General features: G+C 44.4%; 1 protein-coding gene across 2 annotated transcripts in view; it reads left to right on the forward strand.

Moving 5' to 3' along the window:
- The window catches only part of LOC137380268 (monoglyceride lipase-like), an 82,860-nt gene that overhangs the window by 28,619 nt on the left and 28,039 nt on the right, over positions 1-26,202 (forward strand). For both annotated transcript variants that reach the window (XM_068052156.1, XM_068052155.1), the window contains exon 4: positions 21,344-21,480. In XM_068052156.1, the coding sequence (XP_067908257.1) occupies positions 21,344-21,480 (137 nt within the window). The remainder of the gene's footprint in view (positions 1-21,343; positions 21,481-26,202) is intronic.

The raw sequence follows: 26,202 nt of genomic DNA on the forward strand, positions 1-26,202 counted from the left end.
AACTCATACAGTGCAACTTTAAGGAGAGCCCATACCAAGTCCCATTCACCCATCCCCTCTGTGCTCACTGACTAACATTTGTCCCCGTTTCTCCCATTATCTCCTATCTAAAATTCTTACCTTCGCATTCATACCCCTGCCCCCTCCACCTCACTGTAACCTTTTACAACCCAGATCTGAGATCTCTGTGTTCCTCCAACTCCTTATGAATCCTTCATTCAGGTACCCCCTCCAAAAACTAAATATCCTTTTCTGTAATCCCTCCAATAACTGAACACCCTTCTCTGTACCAACTCCAATTATTGAATATCCTTCTTTGTTATTGTCCTACCATTGAGGGCCGTGCATTCTGCTGTTTAGCAGTAAACTCTGGAATTGCCTCCCTGAATCTCTCCAACTCTCCCTCTTGTTAAACTCCAAAGCTTGCTATGGAAGGATAATGCTGGGGCCTATATTTGCTCAGTTTCACATTTATTGTGCAGAATAAAATGATTACAAACATACAGCTCCTCACTCAAACCCTCCCCCAGTCTCACTGAGTGTCTGCTTATAGGTGCTCAACTCAGATCCCAGTTGACACCCTTCACCTGCATATAATCAAACCATTGACACACAATTAATATATTAACACCTCTCTCCTCCTTAAAGCCTACTTCTTTGACCAAATCTTTAGTCAACCCTCCTAATACCATTCCTGCATTAAAGGTGCTATATTAATGCAGGGTGATGATGAAGTAGGAACTGCTTGCAGTTTAGTGTTGCGATGCACAACCATGTTGAACCGTTCAAAGGCCAGAGGGTTGTCTGTAGAAATCCAGCAGGGGCTCCAGTGAGTAGCTGTGCAGAGCAGGAAGATCTGTTGTGATGTGCTGCTGAATGCAACCCAGTCAGCTACAATTAACCTCAATGGCTGTAGATGAGAACATAAACCTGCATTTCCTCCACTGACATAAGGGGAGGATTGGTCTCAGCTGGGATGTGCATTTTTCATAAGCTATTGCAGTACAAGACAGATTAATGTTTCCACAGAGACTTTACAAACATATAAACCCATATATGTAAACATTGGAAAAGATCCATGATCTGTGACGCTTGCAGAGTAGAACCTCAGTACATTTAGGAGAGGAAATCTGCCATCTTTACATAAATATCAGAGGCAACAATTTGCATTTATAAGGTGGTCTGGCCTATACGTGACTCCAGACACACAGCAATGTAGTTGACTCCTAACTGTCCTCTGAAATGGCATAGCAAGCCATTCAGTTATAGAGTCATAGAGAGATGCAGCACCAAAACAGGCCCTTCGGCCCACCGAGTCCGCGCCGACCATCGACCACCCATTTATACTAATCCTACATTAATCCCATTTTTTCCCTCTCACATTCCCACCTTCCCTCAATTCTCCTACCACCTACCTACACTAGGAGCAATTTTTTTACAATGGCCAATTTACCTATCAACCCGCAAGTCTTTAGCAGTTGTCACAAATCGCTACAGAAAAGTCAAATAAGAATAAAACCAGACGGACCACCCAGTATCAACCTAGGCAGTGGACACGTCAAAGGCACACCCACCCCAGTCAACTCTGCAAAGTCCTCCTTACTAACATTTGGGGACTTGTGCTAAAACGGGAGAGCTGTGCCACAGACTAGCCAAGCAACAGCCTGATAAGTCATCTTCACAAAATCATACCTTTCAGATAATGTTCCAGACTCCTCCATCACCATCACAAAAACAAAATACTGAGGATTCTGGAAAATCTGAAATAAAGACAGAAAATGCTGGAAATACTCAGCAGGTCGGGCAGCATCTGTGGAGAGAGAAACAGAGTTAATGTTTCAGGTCACTGAGCTTGAGGTCTGATGAAAGCTCATTGACCTGAAACGTTAACTCTGCTTCTCTCGCCACAGATGCTGCCTGACCCACTGAGTATTTCCAGCAGTTTCTGTTTTTATTTCAGATTTCCAGCATCTGCAGCATTTTTCTTTTATTTTAGGGCAGTGAATGTACTCTGAGTGGGGGACTTCAATGTCCATCACCAAGAGTGACTCAGTAATGCCAAGTCCTGAAGGACATAGCTGCCAGACCAGACCTGTAGCAGGTGGTGAGAGAATCAACATGAGGGAATAATCTACTTGACCTCGTCCTCACCAATCCACTTTTTGCAGATGCATCTGTCCATGACAGTATTGGTAGGAGTGACTGCTGCACACTCCTTGTGGAGACAAAGTCTTGTCTTCACATTGAGGACTCCCTCCATCGTGTTGTGTGGCACTACCACAATGCTAAATGGGATAGACTGAGAACAGATCTAGCAGCTCAAAACTGGGCATCCATGAGGCACTGTGGGCATCATCAGCAGCAGAATTGTATTCAACCACAATTTGTAACCTCATGGCCTGGAGTATCCCTCACTCTACCATTAACATCAAGCCAGGGAATCAACCCTGGTTCAATGAGGAGTGTAGGAGACTATGTCGGCAGCAGCACCAGGCAGACCTAAAACGTGGGTGTCAACCTGGTGGAGCTATAACACAGGATTACATGCACACTAAACAGCAGAAGCAGCATGCAATAGACAGAAGTAAGCGATCCCACAACCAACAGATCAGATCAAAGCTCTGCAGTCTTGCCACATCCAGTCATGAATGGTGGTGGATAATTAAACAACTAACAGCAGAGGGAGGTTCCATAAACACCCCCATTCTCAACGATGGTGGGGTCCAGCATGTGAGTGCAAAGACAAGACTGAAGCATTTGCAACCACCATCAGCTGCAGTGCTGAGTGGATGATCCATCTTGACCTCCTCCTGACATCCCTACTATCACAGATGCCAGTCTTCAGCCAATTTGGTTCACTCTACGTGAAATGGCTGAATGCATTGGATGCATCAAAGGCTATGGGCTGCTGACAAAATTCTAGCTGTAGTGTTGAAGACTTGTGCTCCAGAACTAGCTGTACCTCTAGCCAAGCTGTTCCAATAGAGCTACAACACTGGCATCTACCGAACAAAGTTGTTCCGGTATCTCCTGTCCACAAATCCAATGTGTCGAATTTGCTGCCCCATCAGTCTACTCTTAATCATCAGCAAAATGATGGAAAGTGTCATTGATAGTGCTATCAAGCGTCACTTACTTACCAATATTCTGCTCACTGATGCTCAATTTGGGTTGCGCCAGGGCCACTTAGCTCCTGACCTCATTAAAGCCTTAGTCCAAACATGGACAAAAGAGCTGAATTCCAGAGGTGAGGTGAGCTGTGAGTGACAGCCCTTGACAATAAGGCAGCTTTTGACCAAGTGTGGCATTAAGGAGCCCTAGTAAAATTGTAGTCAATGGAAATCAGAGGGAAAACTCTCCACTGGTTGGAGTCATAGCTAGCACAAAGGAAAATGCTTGGAGGCCAATCATCTCAGCTCTAGGACATTGCTGCAGGAAGTCCTCAGGGCAGTGTCCTAGGCCCAACCATCTTTAGCTACGTCATCTGTGACCTTCTCTCCATCATAAGGTCAAAAGTGGGGTTGTTTGCTGATGATTACACAGTGTTCAGTTCCACATGTAACTCTTCAGATACTGAAGAGCTGAGTGGTCCTGGCACAACCCAAACTGAGCATCAGTGAGTAGGATATTGGTAAGTAAGTGACACTTGATAGCACTATTGATGACACCTGCCCGCATGCAGCAAGACCTGGGCAACATTCAGGCTTGGGCTGATAAGTGGCAGGTAACATTCGTGTAACACAAGTGCCAGGCAATGAACAGCTCTAACAAGAGAAAATCTAACAATCTCCCTTTGATATTCAATAGCATTACCATCACTGAATCCCCCACCATCAACATCCTGGGGGTCAGCATTTATCAGAACCTTAATTAGATCAGCCATATAAATACTGTGGCTACAAGAGCAGGCCAGTGGCTTGGAATTCTGTGGTGAGTAACTCACCTCCTGATTCCCCAAAGCCTGTCCACCATCTACAAGGCACAAGTCAGCAGTGTGATGGAATACTCTGCACTTGCCTGGATAAGTGCAGTTCCAACAACACTCAAACTTGACACCATCGAGGGCAAAACCGCCCATTTGATTGGCACCCCATCCATACCTTAAATATTCACTCCCGCCACCACCGATGCATAGTGGCAGCAGTGTGTACCATCTACAAGCTGCACTGCAGCAATTCACCAAGGCTCCTTTGACACCACCTTCCAAACCCATGACCTCTACCACCTAGAAGAACAAGGGCAGCAGATGCACCGGAACACCACCACCTGCAAGTTGCCCTCCAAGTCACACACCACTGACTTGGGAATAGATCATCGTTCCTTCGTCATTGCTAGGTCAGAATCCTGGAACTCCCTTCTTAGTAATACGGTTAGTTTCTGCAGCTGCTCACCACTACCTTTTGAAGGTCTGTTAAGGATGGCCAATAAATGCTGGCCATGCCAGCGATGCCCATATCCCGCGAATGAGTGAAAAAAAATCTCAAATGCTTAAAGGGGATGCATATCTGACTGAATTGGCTCACAGTCCCGGCTAGGAGGAGGCTCTTCTTTGATAGTTGAGAGGTCTAGAGTGCAGGACACGAGCCAGTTTGAGAGGAGTCATTGAGGAAAACAAATCAGGAGATGCTGATTAGGTGATGCCAACTTGGGTTTTTGGAAATCTTTGGATTATATATATAGAGATACAGCACTGAAACAGGCCCTTCGGCCCACCGAGTCTGTGCCGACCAAGAACCACCCATTTATACTAACCCTACAGTAATCCCATATTCCCTACCACCTACCTACACTAGGGGCAATTTACAATGGCCAATTTATCTATCACCTGCAAGTCTTTGGCGGTGGGAGGAAACCGGAGCACCTGGCGAAAGCCCACGCAGACACAGGGAGAACTTGCAAACTCCACACAGGCAGTACCCAGAATTGAACCCAGGTCCCTGAAGCTGTGAGGCTGCAGTGCTAACCACTGCGCCACTGTGCCGCCCTTTTGCTGACCAACACCCACCCATTTATACTAATCCTACATTAACCCCATATTCTCTACCACATCCCCACCATTCTCCTACCACCTACCTACACTAGGGGCAATTTATAATGGCCAATTTACCTATCAACCTGCAAGTCTTTTGGCTGTGGGAGGAAACCAGAGCACCCGGCGATTATATTGATGAAGTGTTGGCTGGAGGAGGAGGGGAGACTGAAGGAGGTGAAGATTTCCACTGCTTTGAGGTCCTGGTAGAGGAAAGCTTAGAACAGGTGATGGTTCGATGACTCGAAAACAGGGAAGCTGAAAGATAACTGTCCAAGGAAAGGCAAAAATAATCTTAAATGGAAGAAGTGCAGTGGTTCTCAAACTGGGGTCTGCGGACCCTTGAGAATCTTAGAGACTTCGCGGGGATCCCAAAATAATGTGAAAGAGCGACCTGGGAAGTGGGAATGGAATGTGGCTGCCACGTGTGCAAAGTGAGCTGGTTGTCTCACCTGGGAGGGGAGTGCAGACGAAGGAACACTGAGAGCAGCACAAAAGTAACTATCTGATATCTTAAAAGCATTAGTAAAACTCCCATTGCATGCAGCACTTCCATATTATACATATTATATAGTACTATTATTTAGTTGGGGTCCTTCAACCAAACAAAGTTTGAAAACCACTGAAGTAATGTGTTAATTGTGTGTTAATTGTATTCAGGTGATGGGCATTAAACTGGGGATTCATCTGTTTTCCTATATATAGGGAGCAAAATGAAACTGTGGTTCTTGGGGATTGGAGGTGTGGGATATATAATGTGTGTTTCTGTAAATAAAAGCTTGTAAGTATATAAAGACTGGTCTCCAATTCCATCCTTTACTGCTTGGCGATCAGAGTTGTAGCATAATAGACCTAATTTGCCATGTAAAAGGTTGGCATGAATTAATTAGGAAACTTCATCCACAAAATGCCATTTATAAGATGGCACTGAATGTGCAGAGACCAGAGAAGCTGAGGTTGTTCACTTTAAAGCAGAGAGCACTAGTCCCACTCACCTACTCTTGCCCCATAGCCCTGTAAATTTTTCATTTTCAAGTATTTATCCAATTCTCTTTTACAAGTTACTATTGAATCTACTTCCACTGCCCTTTTAGGCAGTGCATTCTAGATCATTACAACTCTGTGTAAAAAAAAAATGTCCTCGTCTCTGCTCTGAGTCTTTTGCCAATTATCTTAAATCTGTGTCCTCTGGTTACCGACCCATCTGCCAGTGGAATCAGGTACTCTCTATTTACTCTATCAAAACTCCTCATAAATTTGAACATCTCTATTAAATCTCCCCTTAACTTTTCTGTTCCAAGGAGTACAGTCCCAGCTTCTCCAGTCTCTTGGCATAACTGAAGTCCCTGGTTATCATTCTGGTAAATCTTTTCTGCACCTTCTCCAGGCTTTCTCAGAGCTGTTTAATAATCCATTGCTGCCTAAACTATAGCATGTTGGGGATAGTGCATGTCCTTAATTAGAATGGGATCAGTTGTGTAATGTATTATCACACCCTTCAGAAACAGAATATAATTAGAGGCTATATAAATGCAAGGTCTTTCTTTAGCTTGTATAAACATGGGGTCTACCAATTTTCTTTAAGGGGAATGGTAGCCCAGTGGTAATGTTGCTGGGCTAGTAATCCAGAGGCCTGGGCTAATGTTCTGGAGACATTAGTTCAAGCCTCACACGGTAACTGGGGTAATTTAAATTCAATTAGTTAATACATCTGGAATATGTGATTGCATTGGAGAGGGTGCAGAGGAGATTCACCAGGATGTTGCCTGGGCTGGAGCATTTCAGCTATGAAGAGAGACTGGATAGGCTGGGGTTGTTTTCCTTCGAGCAGAGAAGGCTGAAGGGGGGACCTGATTGAGGTATACAAAATTATGAGGGGCTTAGATAGGAAGAAACCTTTTCCCTTAGCGGAGGTGTCAATAACCAGGGAGGCATAGATTTAAGGTAAGGGGCAGGAGGTTTAGAGGGGATTTGAGGAAAAACTTTTTCACCCAGAGAGTGGTTGGAATCTGAAGGGGTGGTTGAGGCAGGAACCCTCACAACATTTAAGAAGTATTTAGATGAGCACTTGAAACGCCATAGCATACAAGGCTACGGGCCAAGTACTGGAAAATGGGATTAGAATAGATAGGTGATTGATGGCTGGCACGGACATGACGGGCTGAAGGGCCTGTTTCTGTGCTGTATAACTCTATGACTCTATAGTAATGACCATGAAACTACTGGATTGTCATTAAAAACCCATCTGGTTCACGAATATCCTTCAGGGATGGAACTCCGACATCCTTGCCTGGTTTGCCCTACATGTGACTCCAGACCCACACCAATGTGATTGACTCTGAACTGCCCTCTGAAATGGCCTAGCGAGCCATTCATTTAGGCAGCTCACCACCACCTCCTCAAGGGTAGTTAGAGATGGGCAATAAATGCTGGCCCTGCCAGCAATGCTTACACCCCAAGGATGAATAAAAAAAAAATTCTCGGCCTTCAAGATTCTACAAGTAGGAATGAAATAAGTGATTACTTAATCGTTCGTTTTGGGATCTTGGTTAAGGGAGGAATGTTGGATGGAACACCAAGAGAACTCACTGCTCAGATAGCACATAAAGCCTTTAAGATACACTAAACCCCCCAGTGCCAGATTGAACTGGCCTCGGTTTGATATCTCAAAGGACGGTACCTCCAACAATGCAGCAATCCCCCAGCACTGCATTGAAAAATTAATCTACATTACTGGCACAAGTCCCTGGAATGAGGTTTGATTCTACAATCTTTTGACTTTGAGGAAAGCAAGCTACCAATTGAGCCAGATTAGCATCGTAACTGAACATTGATCATGTCGGATCATGCCAAAGCTTAATCTGTGGAGTAAAGAGTGATACAGCACAGGAGGCCATTTGGCCCATTGTGCCTGTGCTAGCTCTTTGAAAGAGTTATCCAATTAATCCCACTCTCCTGCTCTTTCCTCATGGCCTTGTAAATGTTTCCTTTTCAAGTATTTATCCAATTCCCTTTTTGAAGTTACTATTGAATCTGCTTTCACCGCCCTTTCAGACAGTGCATTCCAGATCACAACAACTCACTGAGTTAAAAAAACAAAATCTCCTCAGCTCCCTTCTGGTTCTTTAGCGTTTTTTAAAAATTAAAGTGCAAATATCTCTTTTTGTTTGGAATGAACAAAGACTGCTCATGTGGAAGGTGTATTTGGTTTTACAAATCTGAACTGCTTGTTACATTTCCTGTTGACAACAGTTTTTGCATGGAGTAAAAAGATTCTGTTCTGAGTTTAATCTTTTTCTGGGCCCCACTCATTTCAAGTTAAACAAAAGGCTTTCTGCTCTACTTTGTTCCTATTTTGGCAGTTGTATATATTTTTTTTATCTCAGTAACATTCCCCTCCCGCCTGCCAACTTGTACATAACTTTCTCAGAAGCATGGTTCCAGGTTAATGATGGCTTGGAGCACCAGGTCCAAACAAGTTAATCCCTTTTAGAAAAGGGTCTCTGAAGGGAATCGGAGATGCAATTTTTTTTGTCCAACTTGCCCACCACCACCCTTCCCCCCCCACACTCCCCGCCACCCCGGTCCCAGTCATAGAAACATACAGCACAGCAGGAGGCCATTTGGCCCATCATACCTATTCCGGTTCTTTGAAAGAGCTATCCAATTAGTCCCACTCCCCCCTGCTCTTTCCTCATAGCTTTGCAAATGTTTCCTTTTCAAATATATATCCAATTCTCTTTTGATGGTTGCTATTGAATCTGCCTCCACCATCCATTCAGGCTGCACATTCCAGATGCACTGCAGCAACTCGCCAAGGATTCTTCACCGGCACCTCCCAAATTCGTAAACTCTGAGACTTAGTAGGCCAAGGGCAGCAGGCGTATGGGAACACCATCACTTCCAAGTTCCCATCTAAGTCACACACAGTGGTACCTTCACTGTTGCTGGGTTGAAATCCTGGAACGCAGCAACAACAACAGAACAACTTATATTTCCTACTTAACAGCACTGTGGGAGCACCTTCACCACACGGACCGCAGCGGTTCAAGAAGGCGGCTCAGCACCACTTTCTCAATGGCAACTGGAGGTGGGCAATAAATGCCAGTCTTGCCAGTGATGCCCACGTCTTAGAATTAATTAATTTTAAAAAAATCAGAATTTAAAAAAACAAAATTCACAACAACTTGAGTAAAAAAAATTTCTCCTCAGCTCAAGTATTCCACACAATTCTGGGCACCACACTTCAGGGATGATGTACAGGTGTTAGAAAGGGTGCAGAAGACATTCATCAGGATATTGCCAGGGATGAGGGACTTCAGTTATAAGGAGAGGTTGGCAAAGTTAGTACTGTTCTCCTTGGAACAGAAAGGGTTAAGAGGTGACCTAATAGAGATTTTCAAGATGGAGAGGTTTTGATAGAGTAGATAGAGAAACTATTCCCTCAGATGAGTGTGCCAATAACCAGAGGTCATTGATTCAAAATCATTGGAAAAAGATCCAGAGGGGAGTTAAGGAAAGACGTTTTCACTCAGAGGGTTGTCAGGATCTGGAAGGCTCTACCTGAAAAGATGGTGGAAGTTGATTGCAAAAATAATTTTAAGAGGGAGTTGGACAGGTACTTAATAATGAGGAACTTACAGGGTTATGAACAAAAAGTATGGACATGGAACGAAGCATGACTGCTCTTTCAAAGAGTCAGCGCAGGCACGATGGACTGAAGGATCTCCTTCTGTAATTTTCTATAATTCTTCCATGATTATCATCTACTACTCCTACCAGTTTTTATACTGTGCTAAAACCCTCCGGTACTGGCAGCAGCTCCCAGGCAACTTGTCTTTCCTTTGGCTGGCAGCCTTAACCCCAATCCAAGGGAGTTTATATTTGGGATCCTGCTGGCTGAGCATAGAGAATGGGCACCACCGTAGCCTGGGTCTTTACACAATACAGAAAGCAGCTCCTAAAGATGTTGATCCTTGCTATGGTTTCACTATTTGCATTTGAGTCTAGACATGTGAGTTCGCTCATAGGACAAGCATTTATTTCCCATTCCTAATTGGCCTTTCAGAGGCTGGTGGTGAGCCACCTTCTTGATCCTGTGCAGGCAGTGTGGTGTACGTATACTCACAGTGCTGTTAGCTAGGGAGCTTCAGGATTTTGAACCAGTGACATTGAAGGAACAGTGATATTGTTCCAAGTCAGGATGATATTTGACTTGAAGGGGAGCCTGAAGGTCGTGGTGTTGCCTTATGTTATTCTTATTCTTCTAGCTGGTAAAGGTCGTAAGACAAAAAAAAAAGAAAAAACAAATCCTGCAAAGAGAAAGGAAACAAAAAGGGGGCAGAGGCTATGATCTGAAATTGTTGAACTCAGTGTTGAGTCCTGGAGGCTGTACAGTGCCTAATCGAAAGAAGAGGTGCTGTTCCTCAAAGTTACATAAGAACCCCAGAACCAGGGGTCACAGTCTCAGGATACAGGATATGCCATTTAGAACTGAGATGAGGAGAAACTTCTTCACTCAGAGGGTGGTGAACCTGTGGAATTCTCTACCGCAGAAGGTAGTGGAGGCCAAATCATTAGATTAGATTAGATTAGAGATACAGCACTGAAACAGGCCCTTCGGCCCACCGAGTCTGTGCCGAACATCAACCACCCATTTATACTAATCCTACACTAATCCCATATTCCTACCTAACATCCCCACCTGTCCCTATATTTCCCTCCCACCTACCTATACTAGTGACAATTTATAATGGCCAATTTACCTATCAATCTGCAAGTCTTTTGGCTTGTGGGAGGAAACTGGAGCACCCGGAGAAAACCCACGCAGACACAGATATATTCAAGAAGGAGATAGATATATTTCTCAATGCCAAAGGGATCAAGGGATATGGGGAGAAAGCGGGAACAGGTTACTGAATTAGATGATCAGCCATGATCTTTTTTGAATGGTGGAGCAGGCCCGAAGGGCCGAATGGCCTACTCCTACTCCTAATTTCGATGTGAGAGAGGTAGGCCATTCACCCCCCTCGAGCCTGCTCCACCATTCAATAAGTTCATGGCTGATCTGAGTGTGGTCTTAACTCTACTTTCCTGCCTGCCACCCATAACCCTTGACTCCCTTGTAGAACAAAATTCTGTCTAACTCAGCTTTGAATATATTCAGTGCCCCAGCCTCTACTGCTGTCTGGGGAGGAGAATTCCAAAGATTAACAACGCTCTGAGAGAAGAAATTCCTCCTCATCTCTGTCTTAAATGGGAGACCCCTTATTTTAAAACTGTGCCCCCCTAGTTCTAGATTCTCCCACAAGGAGAAACATCCTTTCAGTATCTACCCTGTCAAGTCCCCTCAGAATCTTATATATTTCAATAAGATCACCTCTCATTCTTCTAAACTCAATGAGTATAAGCCCAGCCTGCTCAACCTTTCTTCATAAGGCAACACCTTCAACCAGGAATCAATCTAGTGAACCTTCTCTGAACTGCTTTTAATGCATGTATATCCCTCCTTAAATAAGGAGACCAAAACTGTGCGCAGTACTCTGGATGCAGTCTCATTAACCCCCTGTACTGTTGTAGCAAGACTTCCCTACTTTTGTACTCCATCCCTCTTGCAATAAAGGCCAACATTCCATTTGCTTTCTGAATTACTTGCAGTACCTACATGTTAATTTTTTATGATTCTTAAATGAGGACACCCAGATCCCTCTGTACTGCAGCATTCTGCAGTTTCTCTCCATATAAATAATAATCTTTTTTTTGCTTCATGCCAAAGTGGACAACCTCACATTTTCCCACATTATACATAAGCTCACAAATTTTTGCCCACTCACTTAACCTCTCTATATCCCTTTGCAGAAATGTTGTATCCTCCTTACAACTTACCTACCTATCTTTGTATCCTTAGCAAATTTGGCTACAATATACTCAGTACCTTCATCCAAGTCATTAATATAGATTGTAAATAGTTGAGGCCCCAGCACTGATCCCACTAGTTACAATTTTCCAACCTGAAAATGACCCATTTATTCTGACTGACTGATTCCTGTTAGTTAACCAATCCTCTATCTATACTAATATATTACCCCCAACACCTTCAGCTCAAGTTTTGTGGCATCTTATTGAATGCCTTTTGGAAATCCTAATACACTACATCTACTGGTTCCCCTTTATCTACCCTGCTTGTTACATCCTCAAAGCACTCTAATCAATTTGTCAAACACGATTTTCCTTTCACAAAACCATGAGTCTGCTTGATTGTAATAAGATTTTCTAAGTGTCTTGCTACTCATTCCTTAATAATGGATTCCAGCATTTCCCCAATGACAAATGTGAGGCTAAGTGGCCTATAGTTGCGTTGAGCTTCATTGGGACACTGCAGGAGGGTGGAGACAGGAAGATCAGAGTAGAGAATTAAGATCACAGGTGACTAGAAGCTCAGAGTCTCGCTTGCAGACTGTACAAATGTAGAGGAGACCGGACCGTGAGTGGCGAATACAGTATACTGAATTGAAAGAAATACAAGTAAATCGTGTTTCACTTTGAAGGCAAGTTGGGATCTTGGGATCTTCCTGATCAGTACAGCTCAGTGTAAATACTATTATTCCAGTATAAAATCTGAGTTCTTTCAGGTATCTGATATGCAACAGAAACATTTTCATGCTGTTTAACATGAATTCGATCTGCATAACCTGGCAAAAACAGACTAACTAATTTTATCTGTCTGGATTTCAGTAAGGTCTATTCATATGAAAAATTCTCATTTTAATATTGTTAATGTTTGAACGGGCCAACAACATCAAGCATGAAACCTAATTCAGTGTTGCTTACGGGATTGGGGATGAAATATTCAAAAGTGTATTGGATATATGTTTGAATAGAATCATAAAATGGTTACAGCATAGAAAGAGGCCAGTTGGCCCATCATGTCTATGCCAGCTCTCTGCAAAAGCGATTCAGCTAGTCCCACTCCCCTGCCCTTCCTCTGTTGCCCTGCAAATATTTTCTCTTTAGGTGATAATCCAATTCCCTTCTGAAAGCCCCGATTGAATCTGCCTCCACCACACTCTCAGGCAGTGTATTCCAGATCCTAACCACTCGCTGCTAAAGAAGGTTTTCCTCTTGTCGCCTTTGGTTCTTTTGCCATTCACCTTAAATCGGTGTCCTCTGGTTCTCGACCCTTCCACCAATGGGAATAATTTCTCTCCATTACTCTGTCTAGACTCCTCAAGATTTTGAACATTTCTATCAAGACTCCTCTCAACATTCTCTTCTCTAAGGAGAACAACCCCAGGTTCTATCTGCAGTCTATCCATGTAACTGAAGTCCCTCATCCATGGAACCATTCTTGTAAATCTTTTCTGCATCCTCTCTAAAGCCTTCAGATCCTTCTTAAACTGCGGTGCCCAGAATTGGACACAATACTCCAGTTGAGGCCGAACCAGTGTTCTATAAAGGTTGATCATAACTTGTTTGCTTTTGTACTCTATGCCTCTATTTATAAAGCTCAGGATGCCTTACGCCTTTTTAACCACTTTCTCAACCTGCCCTGCCACCTTCAATGATTTGTGCACATACACACTTGGTCCCTCTGCACCTGCACCGTCTTTAGAATTGTATCCTTTATTTCATATTGCCTCTCCTCATTCTTCCGACTAAAATGTCTCACTTTACACTCCTTTGCTTTAAATTTTACTTGGCTCATGTTTACATGGCCTGTCTATGCTCTCTTGAAGTCTATCACTGTCCTTGTTACAGTTTACAATACTTCCAAGATTTGTGGCCTCAGCAAATTTTGAAATTGTGCCCTGCACACCAAGTCTAGGTGAAATAAATTGTACACTTGAAAAATTACAGGGCCGTGGGGAAAAGGAGTGAAACTAATTGGATAACTCTTTCAAAGAGCTGGCATTGGCATGATGGGCTGAATGGCCTCCTGCTGAGTTGTAAGCTTCTCTACGCAGAGGATATGGGTTAGAGCTCTGGATGAGCTCAAGATTATGGAGGGTGGAAGGTGGGAGAGCAGGCCAGGACAGTGTTGGAATAGTCTGGAGGTAGAAAAACTTGGAAACATGAATGAGTGCTTGGCGGGGAGACAGTGTAGAGAAATGTAGATGAGGCCTGTGAGTTAAAATAGCCCGTGTTTAACACCAAGGAATCTGTGGGGCTCTCCCTCATGCCGTGAATGCAAACCATGTTAAAATTGGGATTGCTATGTTGTACGATGTGTTCTATACCACTCCATGTATATAGGAAGAAGTCTTAAAGCCCGTAGACATCAGGGAAGCAGGATAGTAGACACTAAACAGGTCTTAGATTGGGTGGAAGGGTAAAATGGAGACAGCTGGAGGCATGGAGCAGGGTTTTGGGGAGATTTTTGACAGCAGGGTACAAAGTGGCACGGCAGAGGAAACTGGGCAGGTTGATCCTATAGGCACTGAAGTGATGAAGTGAGCAGCCTCCAGGGCAGCAGGGCGAATCTTTCCTCCCACTTTCTTTCCCCTGCCACAAGATTGCCCTGACTCTTGTCGAGTGTGTAGTTCAAAAGCTCCAAGTGACCAGTCTCCATAGAGTCATAGAGTCATTACAGCACAGAAGGAGGCCATTCAGCCTATCAAGTCCATGCTAGCTCTCTGTAGAGCAATCTAGTCAGTCCCATCCCCTGGCTCTATCCCCATTGCCCTGTAAGTTTATTTTTCTCACGAGCCCATCCAATTTCCACTTGAAATCATTGATTATCATCTCCGCTTCCACCACCTTTGTGGACAGCAAGTTACAGGTCATTACCACTCGCTGCGTAAAAAGGTTCTTCCTCACCTCCCCACTGCATCTCTTGCCCAAAACCTTCAATCTGTGTCCCCTAGTCCTTCTACGATCAGCTAATGGGAATAGCTTTTCTTTGTCTACCTTTTCTAAACATGTCAGAATCTTGTAGACCTCTATCAACTCTCCCCTCAATTTCCTTTGCTCCAAGGAGAACAACCCCAGATTTTCCAACCTAAACTTGTAGTTAAAATCCCCCATCCCAGGAACCACTCTGGTAAATCTCCTCTGCACCCTCTCAAGGATCCTCACATCCTTTCTAAAGTGTGGTGACCAGAACTGGATGCAATACTCTAGTTGTGGCCTGAGCAGAGATTTATACAGGTTCAGCATAACCTCCTTGCTTTTGTACTCAATACCTCTATTTATGAAGCCCAAGATCCCATATACTTTGCTAACTACTCTCTCAGTATGTCCTGCCACTTTCGAAGATCTATGCATATGTCCATCTATCCATGTGTGAGCGTTGTGGTCTGTTTGACTAAGAGCAAGCCAAGCCATCCTGTCCTCAACCCCAGTGTCCTCAGACACACACCTACCATCAGGGATCACTGGGGCAGGAATTCTGGCAGCACTGAGGCAGGTTGGAAAACCTCAACTGTCGCCTAGTCTTATATGAGCAAACTCAGCAAGTTACTCCCAGGTTCGAACCTGGGATCTTTCTGTTCTTTTGAGGTTGGCTACCTCACCATGAGGGCAAAATGACGGCACAAAATACTTGACAATTTTCTTCTGAAAACGGCAGAATTCCTTAGTGACGCTAGTGATGTCATTAGATTGTGAAATGCCTCATCCCACCCCTTCTCTGCTTATAGACCCAGGGAGGCCCATTTCCATTTTTAAAAAATTGCCAAAAAGATCCCCAAAATGATAAGCCAGAGTCGCCAGTCCTGGATAGCGGACATGAATACAAGTGAGGTTAGTTTTTCCCCGCTCCGGACTCTGTTCTCTGGCTACCAACTCCATCCGTCTCACTGGCAACAGTCAGGGTTTAAACCAGAAATAAAAACAGAAAGTGCTGGAAATACTCAGCAGGTCTGGCAGCATCTGTGGAGAGAGAAGCAGAGTTAACGTTTCAGGTCTGTGACCTTTCATCAGAACTGGCAGAAGTTAGAAATGTAACAGGCTTTGAGCAAGTGAAAGGGGGGCGGGGGGGGGAAGAAGAACAAAAGGGAAGATATGTGATAGGGTGGAGGGCTGGAGAGATTAAATGGCAGATGTCATGGAAGAAAAAGCAAAGGTAGTGCTAATAGTTGTAGTAAATGACAAAGCATGAGTCCAGAGAGAGGGTTAATGGCAGAATAATGAACAGCTCTGTCCAAAAGCAAAAACATTAAAAACAAGTTTAAGACAGGCACATAGTTAAAACATAAAACAAAATAAAAACCAAAAAAAAACTGCAAGCATGAACCCGAGCTTCCGGTTGCTTGCCATTTTAATTCACCACCCTGCTCTCACGCCCACATTTCTGTCCTTGGCCTGTTCCAGTGTTCCAGTGAATCTAAACGTAAGCTTGAGGAACAACACTTCATATTCAGATTAGGCACTCTACAGCCTTCTGGACTCAACATCGAGTTCAACAATTTCAGAGTCTGACCGCCATTTTAAAAAATTTTTAATATATATTTTTAATTCTTTTAACTGAAACTAATTTAATTTAATTTTTTAACTATGTGCCTGTCTTAAACTTGTTTTCATGTTTTTGCTTTTGGATAGAGCTGTTCATTATTCTGCCATTAACCCTCTCTCTGGACTTATGCTTGTCTTTTACTACAACTACTGGCGCTCCCTGTGCCTTTTCTTTGGTGAAATCTCTGTCATTTAAGCTCTCCTGCCCTCTGCCCTATCACATATCTTCCCTTTTGTTCTTCTTCCCCCCACCCCCGCCCAGTCCCCCCATTTCACTTGCTCAAAGCCTATTACATTTCTAACTTATGCCAGTTCTGATGAAAGGTCACAGATCTGAACTGTTAACTCTGTTTCTCTCTACTCAGGTACTGCCAGACCTGCTGAGTATTTCCAACATTTTCTGTTTCTATTTCAGATTTCCAGCATCCGAAGTATTTTGCTTTTATTTTCGAGATTAAGCCAGTCTATTCGCAGTCTTGGTGTCACATTACAGAATCACAGAATTGTTACAGTGCAGAAGGAGGCCTTTCGGCCCATCATGTCCGCACTGGCTCTCTGAAAGAGCAATTCACTTAGTTCCATTCCCCCGCCTTCTCCCCGTAACCCTGCACATTCTTCCTTTTCATATAACTGTCTAATTCCCTTTTGAATGCTTCAATTGAACCTGCCTCCACCATGTTCTCAGGCAACACATTCCAGACCTTAACCACTCGCTGCGTGAAAATGTTCTCCCTCATGTCACTTTTGCTTCTCTTACCAAATACTTTAACTGTGTTCCCTCTCATTCGCGATCCTTTCATGAGTGGAAACAGTTTCTCTCTATCTACTCTGTCCAGACCCCTCATGATTTTGAATACCTCTATCAAATCACCTCTCAGCCTTCTCTTCTCCAAGGAAAACAGTCCTAACTTCTCCAATCTATCTTCATAACTGAAATTCCCCATCCCTGGAACCCTTCTCATGAATCTTTTCTGTACTCTCTCCAATGCCCTCATGTCCTTCCTCAAGTGTGGGGCCCAGAACTGGACGCAATACTCCAGCTGAGGCCGAACAAGTGTCTTATACAAGTTCAACATAACTTCCTTGCTCTTGTACTCTATGCCCCTATTAATAAAGCCCAGGATACTGCATGCTTTGTTAACTGCTCTCTCAACCTGTCCTGCAACCTTCAATGACTTATGCACATATACACCTAGGTCCCTCTGTTCCTGCACCCCCTTTAGAATTGTACCCTTTATTCTATATTGTCTCTCCATGTTCTTCCTACCACAATGAATCACTTCACATTTCTGTGCATTGAACTTCATCTGCCACCTGTCTGCCTATTCCACCAACTTGTCTATGTCCTTTTGAAATTCTACACTATCCTCCTCACAGTTCACAATGCTTCCAAGTTTCACATCATCGGCAAACTTTGAAATGATGCCCTGTACACTAAGGTCTAGGTTATATATCAGGAAAAGCAAGGATCCCAACATTGATCCCTGGGGAACTCCACTACAACCTTTCTCCAGCCCGAAAAACATCCACTAACCATTACTCTTTTTTTTCCTGTCACTCAGCCAATTTTGTATCCATGTTGCTACCGTCCCTTTTATTCCATGAGCTACAAGTTTGCTCACAAGTCTGTTGTGTGGCATTGTATCAAATGCCTTTTGAAAGTCCATGTACACCACGTCAACAGCATTGCCCTAATCAACCCTCTCTGTTACCTCCTCAAAAAACTCCAGCAAGTTAGTTCAACATGATTTTCCCTCAAGAAATCCATGCTGACTTTCTTTAATCAACTCGCATTTGTCCATGTGATTATTGATTTTGTCCCAAATTATTTTTTCCAAAAGATTTTTCACCAGCGAAGTTAAACTGACTGGCCTGTAGTTGCTGGGCTTTATCTTTACACCCTTTTTTGAACAAGGGTGTGATGTTTGCAATTCTCCAGTCCTCTGGCACCACCCCTGAGTCTAAGGAAGACTGAAAAATTATGGCCTGTGCCTCTGTGATTTCCACCCTCATATCCCTCAGTATCCTTGGATGCATCTCATCCGGTCCTGGTGCTTTATCCACTTTAAGTTCAGACAGCCTATCTAATACTTCCTCTTTATCAATTTTAAACCCCTCTAGTGTCTGAGTTACCTCCTCTTTCAACATTGCCTGGGTTGCATCTTCTTCCTTGGTGAAGACAGATGCAAAGTATTCATTTAATAACTCAGCTATGCCTTCTGCCTCCATGTGTAAATCCCCTTTCTGGTCCGTAATCGGCCCCACTTCTCCTTTTACCACCCTTTTACTATTTATATCCCTATAGAAAACTTGGGATTTCCTTTAATACTAGCTGCCAGTCTGTTTTCATGCTCTCTCTTTGCATCTCTTATTTGCTTTTTCACTTCCCGTCTGGACCTTCTATATTCAGCCTGGTTCTCAATAGTATTTTCTGCCTGGCATCTATCATAAGCACACTTTTTCTTCTTTATCTTAATCTCTACCTCTTTTGTCATCCAGGGAGCTCTGGATTTGTTTGCTCTACTTTTCCCCTTCGAGGGAACATACCTTCACTGTGCCCGAACTATCTCTTCTTTGAAAGTAGCCCATTGTTCATCTACCGGTTTTCCTGCCAGCTTTTGACTCCAATTTATTCGCCCCAGTTCCATTCTTACCCCATTGAATTTGGCTTTCACCCAGTTAATTATTCTTAACCTGAATTGGTCTTTGTCCTTTTCCATAGTCAGCCTAACCTTTATGATACAATGATCACAATCCCCTAAATGCTCTCCTACTGATACTTGATCCACTTGGCCCACCTCATTCCCAAGAACCTCCTTTCTCATTGGACTAGCAACATGCTGCTGTAGAAAATTTTCCTGAACGCACTCTGGGAACTCTTGCCCCTCACGGCCCTTTACACTACTATTATCCCAGTCTATGTTTGGATAATTAAAGTCCCCCATTATAACTACCCTATAATTTTTGCACCTTTCTGTAATTTCCTTGCAAATTTGTTCCTCCATGTCCTTCCCACTAGCTGGTGGCCTGTAGACAACACCAAGCAATGTATGCACACCTTTTTTGTTCCTTAGCTCTAGCCACATCGATTCTGTCCTTGACCCCTCTGGGACATCCTTTTTCTCCAGCACTGCAATGCTCTCCTTAATACCGCCACCCCTCCCCCTTTTTCTCCTATCTTTCCTGAACACAATGTATCCAGGAATATTTAACACCCAGTCCTACCCTTCTTTGAGCTAGGTCTCTGTTACAGTCACAACATCATATTTCCACATGGCAATCTGTGCCTGTACCTCAACAGTCTTATTAACCACAGCCCGTGCATTCACATACATACACATTAACCCTGATTCAATCACTCAATTCTCCTATTCCTATGCTCATTGCACATGGGACTGGGAGTAATCCTGACATGACTGCTTTTGAGGTCCTGCTTTTTAATCTTCCTAGCTCCCTAAAATCTGCTTTCAGGACCTCATACCCCTTCTTACCTATGTCATTGGTATCAATGTGGACCACGGCCTTTGGCTGTTCATCCTCCCCCATAAGAATGTTCTGCAGCCGCTCCGTGACATCCTTGACTCTGGCACCAGGGAGGCAACACACCGTCCTGGAGTCACGTTTACTGCCGCAGAAATGCCTGACTGTTCCCCTAACTAACAAGTCCCCTATCTCTACTGCTCTTCCACTCTTCTTCCTCCTGTCCTGTGCAGCTGAGCCACCTGTGATGCCACAAACATAGCTCTGACTGCACTCCTCTGAGGAACCATCACCCTCACCAGTATCCAAAATGGAAAACCGATTAGCAAGTGAAATCATATCAGGGAACTCCTGCACTACCTACCTGGTTCTCTTAGACTGCCTGGCAGTCACCCATTCCATATCTGCCTAAATGCTCCTAACCAGTCGTGTGACCACCTCCCTCACAGTCCTCCGCCTCACAGGTACACAGCAGTGACTTCAGCCGCCGCCGGTCATGTTCCGAAACCCGGAGCTCAAGTTTCTGCAGCCGGTGACACTTCCTGCAGATGTGTTTGTCTAGGACACATGGTGCATCCATGACTTCCCACATGTCACAGGCTGTACATTCCACATCCCTGCCATACCTTAACTTTTCAGACTATTTATTTTAAGTGGAATAGCTTACCAGGTACTCACCAGCCAGCTCGTTCCACGGCACCGAAGCAAGAACCAAATACTGGAGGGTTGAAAAAGTAGGAAAAAAAGTAGAAAAATGGAGCACCTCCTCCTCCCTCACCGAACCCGTCACTCACGACTCTCTAATCTCCACACTCAGCTTGCAGTCTGCACTCTGTTTTTCACATTTGACCCCGAAATGAGCTTCTGACCTCATATTCGTGCCATTACTAAGATCGCCTATTTCTTCCTCCATAACACCTGACATTACCCCTGTCTCAGATCATCTGCTGCTCAAACCCTCATTCATGGCTTTATTACCTCTAGACTTGACTATTCCCGCACACTTCTGGCTGGTCTCCCACATTCTACTCTCCGTAAACTGTAGCACTCTCACCTCTCAGTTAGAAGGTCATGTGATCCAGAAACACAAGCACAACATCTAGGCTGACACTCCCAGTGAGGGAGTGCTATACTGTTGTCGGTACCATCTTTCAAATGAGACATTAAATGGAGGTCTGCTCTGCCCTCTCAGCTGGATGTGAAAGATCCCATGACAAAAAAGAGCAGGGGAGTTCCCTTGAAAGAGAAAGGCGCTATATAAAGGCAAGTCTTTCTTTATATTACTGTAGGTTCCAAACACTACGTCTCACTGAGCCTTTGAGGGAGCTTGGCACACAAATGTTGAATTCCTCTAAACCAATTTTTTTCCCCCTCCTTACACAGTTGGTCATGGGCAGAGTGAAGGCAAGCGCATGGCTGTGTCTGATTTCAGAATATACGTCCGGGACTGTTTGCAGCACCTTGATTTGATGAAGAACAGTCACCCAGGCCTACAGATTTTCCTACTTGCACATTCCATGGTAAGTGATCCATTGGAACAAGAAGGAATTAGTTTGCAGGTTATCCTAGTTTGCAGGTTATCCTATTTTGCCACCTTTTCTATGAGTTAGCTGAATTCAGCATGGTTGGTTCCAGGTCGAGTGGTTGGGTAGAACTCTCGTCACTGAGTCAGAATGTCATGGGTTCAAGACCCACTGCAGACACTTGAGCACGTACCTACGCAGACACTCCCAGTGCAGTGCTGAGGGAGTGCTGCACTGTCGGAGATGTTGTCTTTCTGATGATAAGTTAAACTGAGGCCCTGTCTGTTCTCTCGGGTGGATGCAAAAGGTCCCAGTGATACTATTTGAAGAAAAGCAAGGAAAGTTTTCCCCTTGCCTTGGCCAATATTTATCCCTCAAGCAACATCAGAAAAACAATCATCTGGTCATTAACACATTGCTGTTTGTGGGATCTTGCTGTGCACATATTGGTGCCACTTTTCATACATTGCAGCAGTGACTACACTTCAAAAGTGCTTCATTATCAGTAATAAAAACAAGAAATGCTGGAAATACTCAGCAGGTCTGGCAGCATCTATGGAGAGAGAAGCAGTATTTTGCTTTTATTTTACTTCATTATCAGTATATGTTTTGGGACAACTTTGAGATTGTGATTGGCTCTCTATAAATAAATACAAGTCTTTTTTGCCCCCTTTGGATAATGGGCTAGAGCACAGACTGTTCTGCAGTGATGCACTTGGGGGGTTCCAACCTGTTTGGGGAGCTTTCACAGTAATTTGAAGAACAACAGGCTCAGAGAGAACAAGGGAAGGCAGTGGGGTCACTGACAGTGAGGCACCGCTCTGCAGAGCAACACACCAGCCAACACTGTTCTCTTCTATCCTCAATTGTCTCTCATTTTCTCCAGAAGAGTATGGTTCCAAGGGTGCCATTGGCCACTCATCATACAGGCAAGTCCAGATGTTAATGAGCCCAAATTGCTTGCAATGTGAGACGAGCTTGTGATGAATTGGCAGTTCATTCTACATCGCTCCCATCCAAAGCAAATGAAAATCGGACGTAGTGTACAACGGTGGCACTATGAGCCCATTTTGCGCTCCCGGTGTAGACCCTTTTCCCCATTTCACCCCCAGGTGTCTGGGGGCTGTTCGACTGTGGGAGTATCACAGCTGAACCCAATCCTGTCCTCACCTGTGCTCATTGGCCACTGGATAGCAATCATGCACAGGAACTTGACTGATTTTCTCCCCTTTCCTCACAACTCCCCAGTTGGGACCTTTCTGGTGCCTGTGGCCCAGTATCACAATGGCCAATCGAGGGGATGGTAGCATAGTGGTAATGTTACTGGACTAGTAATCCAGAGGGCCAGACTAATGATCCAGAGACATGAGTTCAAATCCCGCTACGGCAGCTGGGGAACTTAAATTCAATTAATTAATAAATCTGGAATAAAATACTAGTCTCATCAATAATGATCATGAAACTTCTGGATTGTTATAAAAAAACATCAGGTTCATTAACAGTTCCGAAGAAGGGTCACTGACCCGAAACGTTAACTCTGCTTCTCTTTCCACAGATGCTGCCAGACCTGCTGAGTGGTTCCAGCATTTCTTGTTTTTATATCAGGTTCATTAATGTCCTTTAGGGAAGGAAATCTGCCATCCTTACCTGGCCTCACCCAACATGTAACTCCAGACCCACAGCAATGTGGCTGACTCTTAACTGTCCTCTGAAATGGCCCAGCAAGCCACTCAGTTTATCAAGCAGCTACAGAAAAGTTGAATAAAACCGGACGGACCACCTGGCATTGACCTAGGCACAGGAAATAACAGAGGTACACCCTGCCCAATCGACCCTGAAAAGTCCTCCTCAGTAACATCTAGAACTTGTTCCAAAATTGTGAGAGCAGTCCCAAAGACTAGTCAAGCAACAGCCTGATAAAGTCATACTCACTCAATCATACCTTACAGCCAGTGTCCCAGATTCCTCCATCACAATCCTAGGGTATGTCCTGTCCCACTGGCAGGACAGATGTGCCAGAGGTGGTGGCACAGTGGTAAACAGTCAGGAGGGAGTTGCCCTGGGAGTCCTCAACATTGACTCTGGACCCCATGAAGTTTCATGGCATCAGGTCAAACATGGGCAAGGAAACCTTTTGCTGATTATCACCTACTGCCCTCCCACAGCTGATGAATCAGTGCTCCTCCATGTTGAACACTACTTGGAAGAAGCACTGAGGGTGGCAAGGGCACTGAATGTCCATCACTAAGAGTGGTTCAGTAGCACCACTACTGACCAAGCTGGCCAAGTCCTGAATGACATATTTGCTAGATTGCAGTAGGTGGTGAGAGATCCAACAGAGGGACAAAGCTACTTGACCTCATCCTCACAGATGCATGGGTCCATAACTGTATTGGTAGGAATGACCACCGCACAGTTCTGGTGGATAGGAAGTTCTGTCTTCATACTGAGAGCACCCTTCATCGTGTTTTGTGACACTACCACTGTGCTAAATGGGATATATTCAGAACAGATACAGCAACTCAAAACTGGGATCCATGAGGAGTTGTTGGCATCAACAGAATTGTATTCAACCACAATCTGTAACCTCATGGCCCGACATATCTCTCACTCTACCATTACTATCAAGCCATGGGACCAACCCTGGTTCAATGAGGAGTGCAGGAGAGCATGCCAGGAGCAGCACCAGGCATGCCAAAAAATGAGGTGCCAGTCTGTTGAAGTTACAACATGGGACTACATGCATGCTAAACAGTGGAAGCAGCATGCGGTAGACAGAGCTAAGTGATCTCACAATCAATGGAAGAGATCAAACTCTGCAGTCCTACCACATCCATCACGTGAATGGTGATCGACAATTAAACAATTAACCAGAGGATGGGGCTCCACAATCATCCCCATCCTCAATGATGGTGGAGTCCAGCACATCAGTGGAGAAGACAAGGTCGGAGCATGTACAATCATCTTCAGCCAGAAGTGCCGAGTGGATGTTCCATCTCAGCCTCCTTCTGACGTCTCTGCTATCTTAGATGCCAGTCTTCAAATATTCGATTCACTCCATGTGACAGCAAGAAACAGATAAGGGCACTGGGTACAGCAAAGGCTGTGGACGCTGACAACATCCCAGCTGTAGTGCTGAAGAGTGGTGCTCCGGAATTAAGTGCCACATAACAGGCTAGTCTGCAAAGTTGAAGCCGATGGAATAAAAGGGATAGTATCAGCATGGATACAAAGTTGGCTGAGTGACAGGAAGCAGAGGGTTGTGGTGAATGGTTGTTTTTCAGACTGGAGGAAGTTATATAGTACCCAGGGGTCGGTACTAGGACCACTGCTTTCCTTGATACACATTAATGACCTAGGCTTGGGTGCAATGGGCACAATTTCAAAATTTGCAGATGATACAAAACTTGGAAGAATTGTGAACTGTGAGGAGGATAGTGATAGACTTCAAGAGGACATAGGCAGGGTGATGGGATGGACGGACACATGGCAGATAAAATTTAAGGCAGAGAAGTGTGAAGTGATACATTTTGGTAGGAAGAACGAGGAGAGGCAATATAAAATAAAGGATACAATTCTAAAGGGGCTGCAGGAACAGAGGTACCTGGGGGTATATGTGCACAAATCATTGAAGGTGGCAGGACAGGTTGAGAAAGTGGTTAATAAAGCATACAGGATCCTGGGCTTGATAAATAGGGGGATAGAGTACAAAAACAAGGAAGTTATGATCAACCTTAAAACACAGGTTCGCCCTCAATTGGAGTATGTGTCCAATTCTGGGCACCACACTTTAGGAAGGATGTGAAAGCATTAGAGAGGGTGCAGAAAAGATTTAAGAGAATGGTTCCTGGGGTGTAGGGCTTCAGTTACATGAAATGATTGGAGAAGCTGTGGTTCTCCTTGGAGAAGAGAAGGTTGAGAGGAGATTTGATAGAGGTGTTCAAAATCATAAGGGGTCAGGACAGAGTAGAGAGAGAGAATCTGTTCCCATTGGTGGAAGGGCCAAGAACCAGAGGACATCGATTTCAGGTGATTGGCAAAATGACCCACTGTACATGAGGAAGAGCTTTTTTTACACAGCAAGTGTTTCGGATCAGGAATGCACTGCTTGAGAGTGTGGTGGAGGCTTATTCAATTGTGACTTTCAAAATGGATTTGGATAAGTGGCTGAAGAGACGAACTTTGCAGGACTATGGGGAAAAGGCGGTGGAGTGGGACTAGCTGAGTTGCTCCTACAGAGAGCCGGCATGGGCGTGATGAGCCTAACGGCCTCCTTCTGTGCTGTAACTATTCTATGATTCTATGATTTTATCTACCCAGGTATGTCCTGTCCACAAAAGATGGGACAAATCTAATCCGGCCAATTACCTCCCCATCAGTCTACTCTCAATCATCAGAAAAGTAATGGAAGGTGTCATTGACAGTGCTATCAAGCAGCAATTACTCAACAATAACCTGCTTACTGAAGCTCAGTTTTTGTTCCGCCAGGGACACTCGGCTCCAGGCCTCATGACAGCCTTGGGTCAAATATGGAGAAAAGAGCTGAATTCCAGTGGTGAGGTGAGAGTGACTGCCCTTGACATCAAGGCTGCACTTGACCGAGTATGGCATCAAGGAGTCCAAGCAAAATTGTAATCAATGGGAATCAGGGGCAAACTCTCCACTGGTTGGAGACATATTCAGCACAAAGGAAGATGGCTGTGGTTGTTGGAGGCCAAT

This window comes from Heterodontus francisci, chromosome 19, assembly GCF_036365525.1.
Source record: "Heterodontus francisci isolate sHetFra1 chromosome 19, sHetFra1.hap1, whole genome shotgun sequence".
Lineage (NCBI taxonomy): Eukaryota > Metazoa > Chordata > Chondrichthyes > Heterodontiformes > Heterodontidae > Heterodontus > Heterodontus francisci.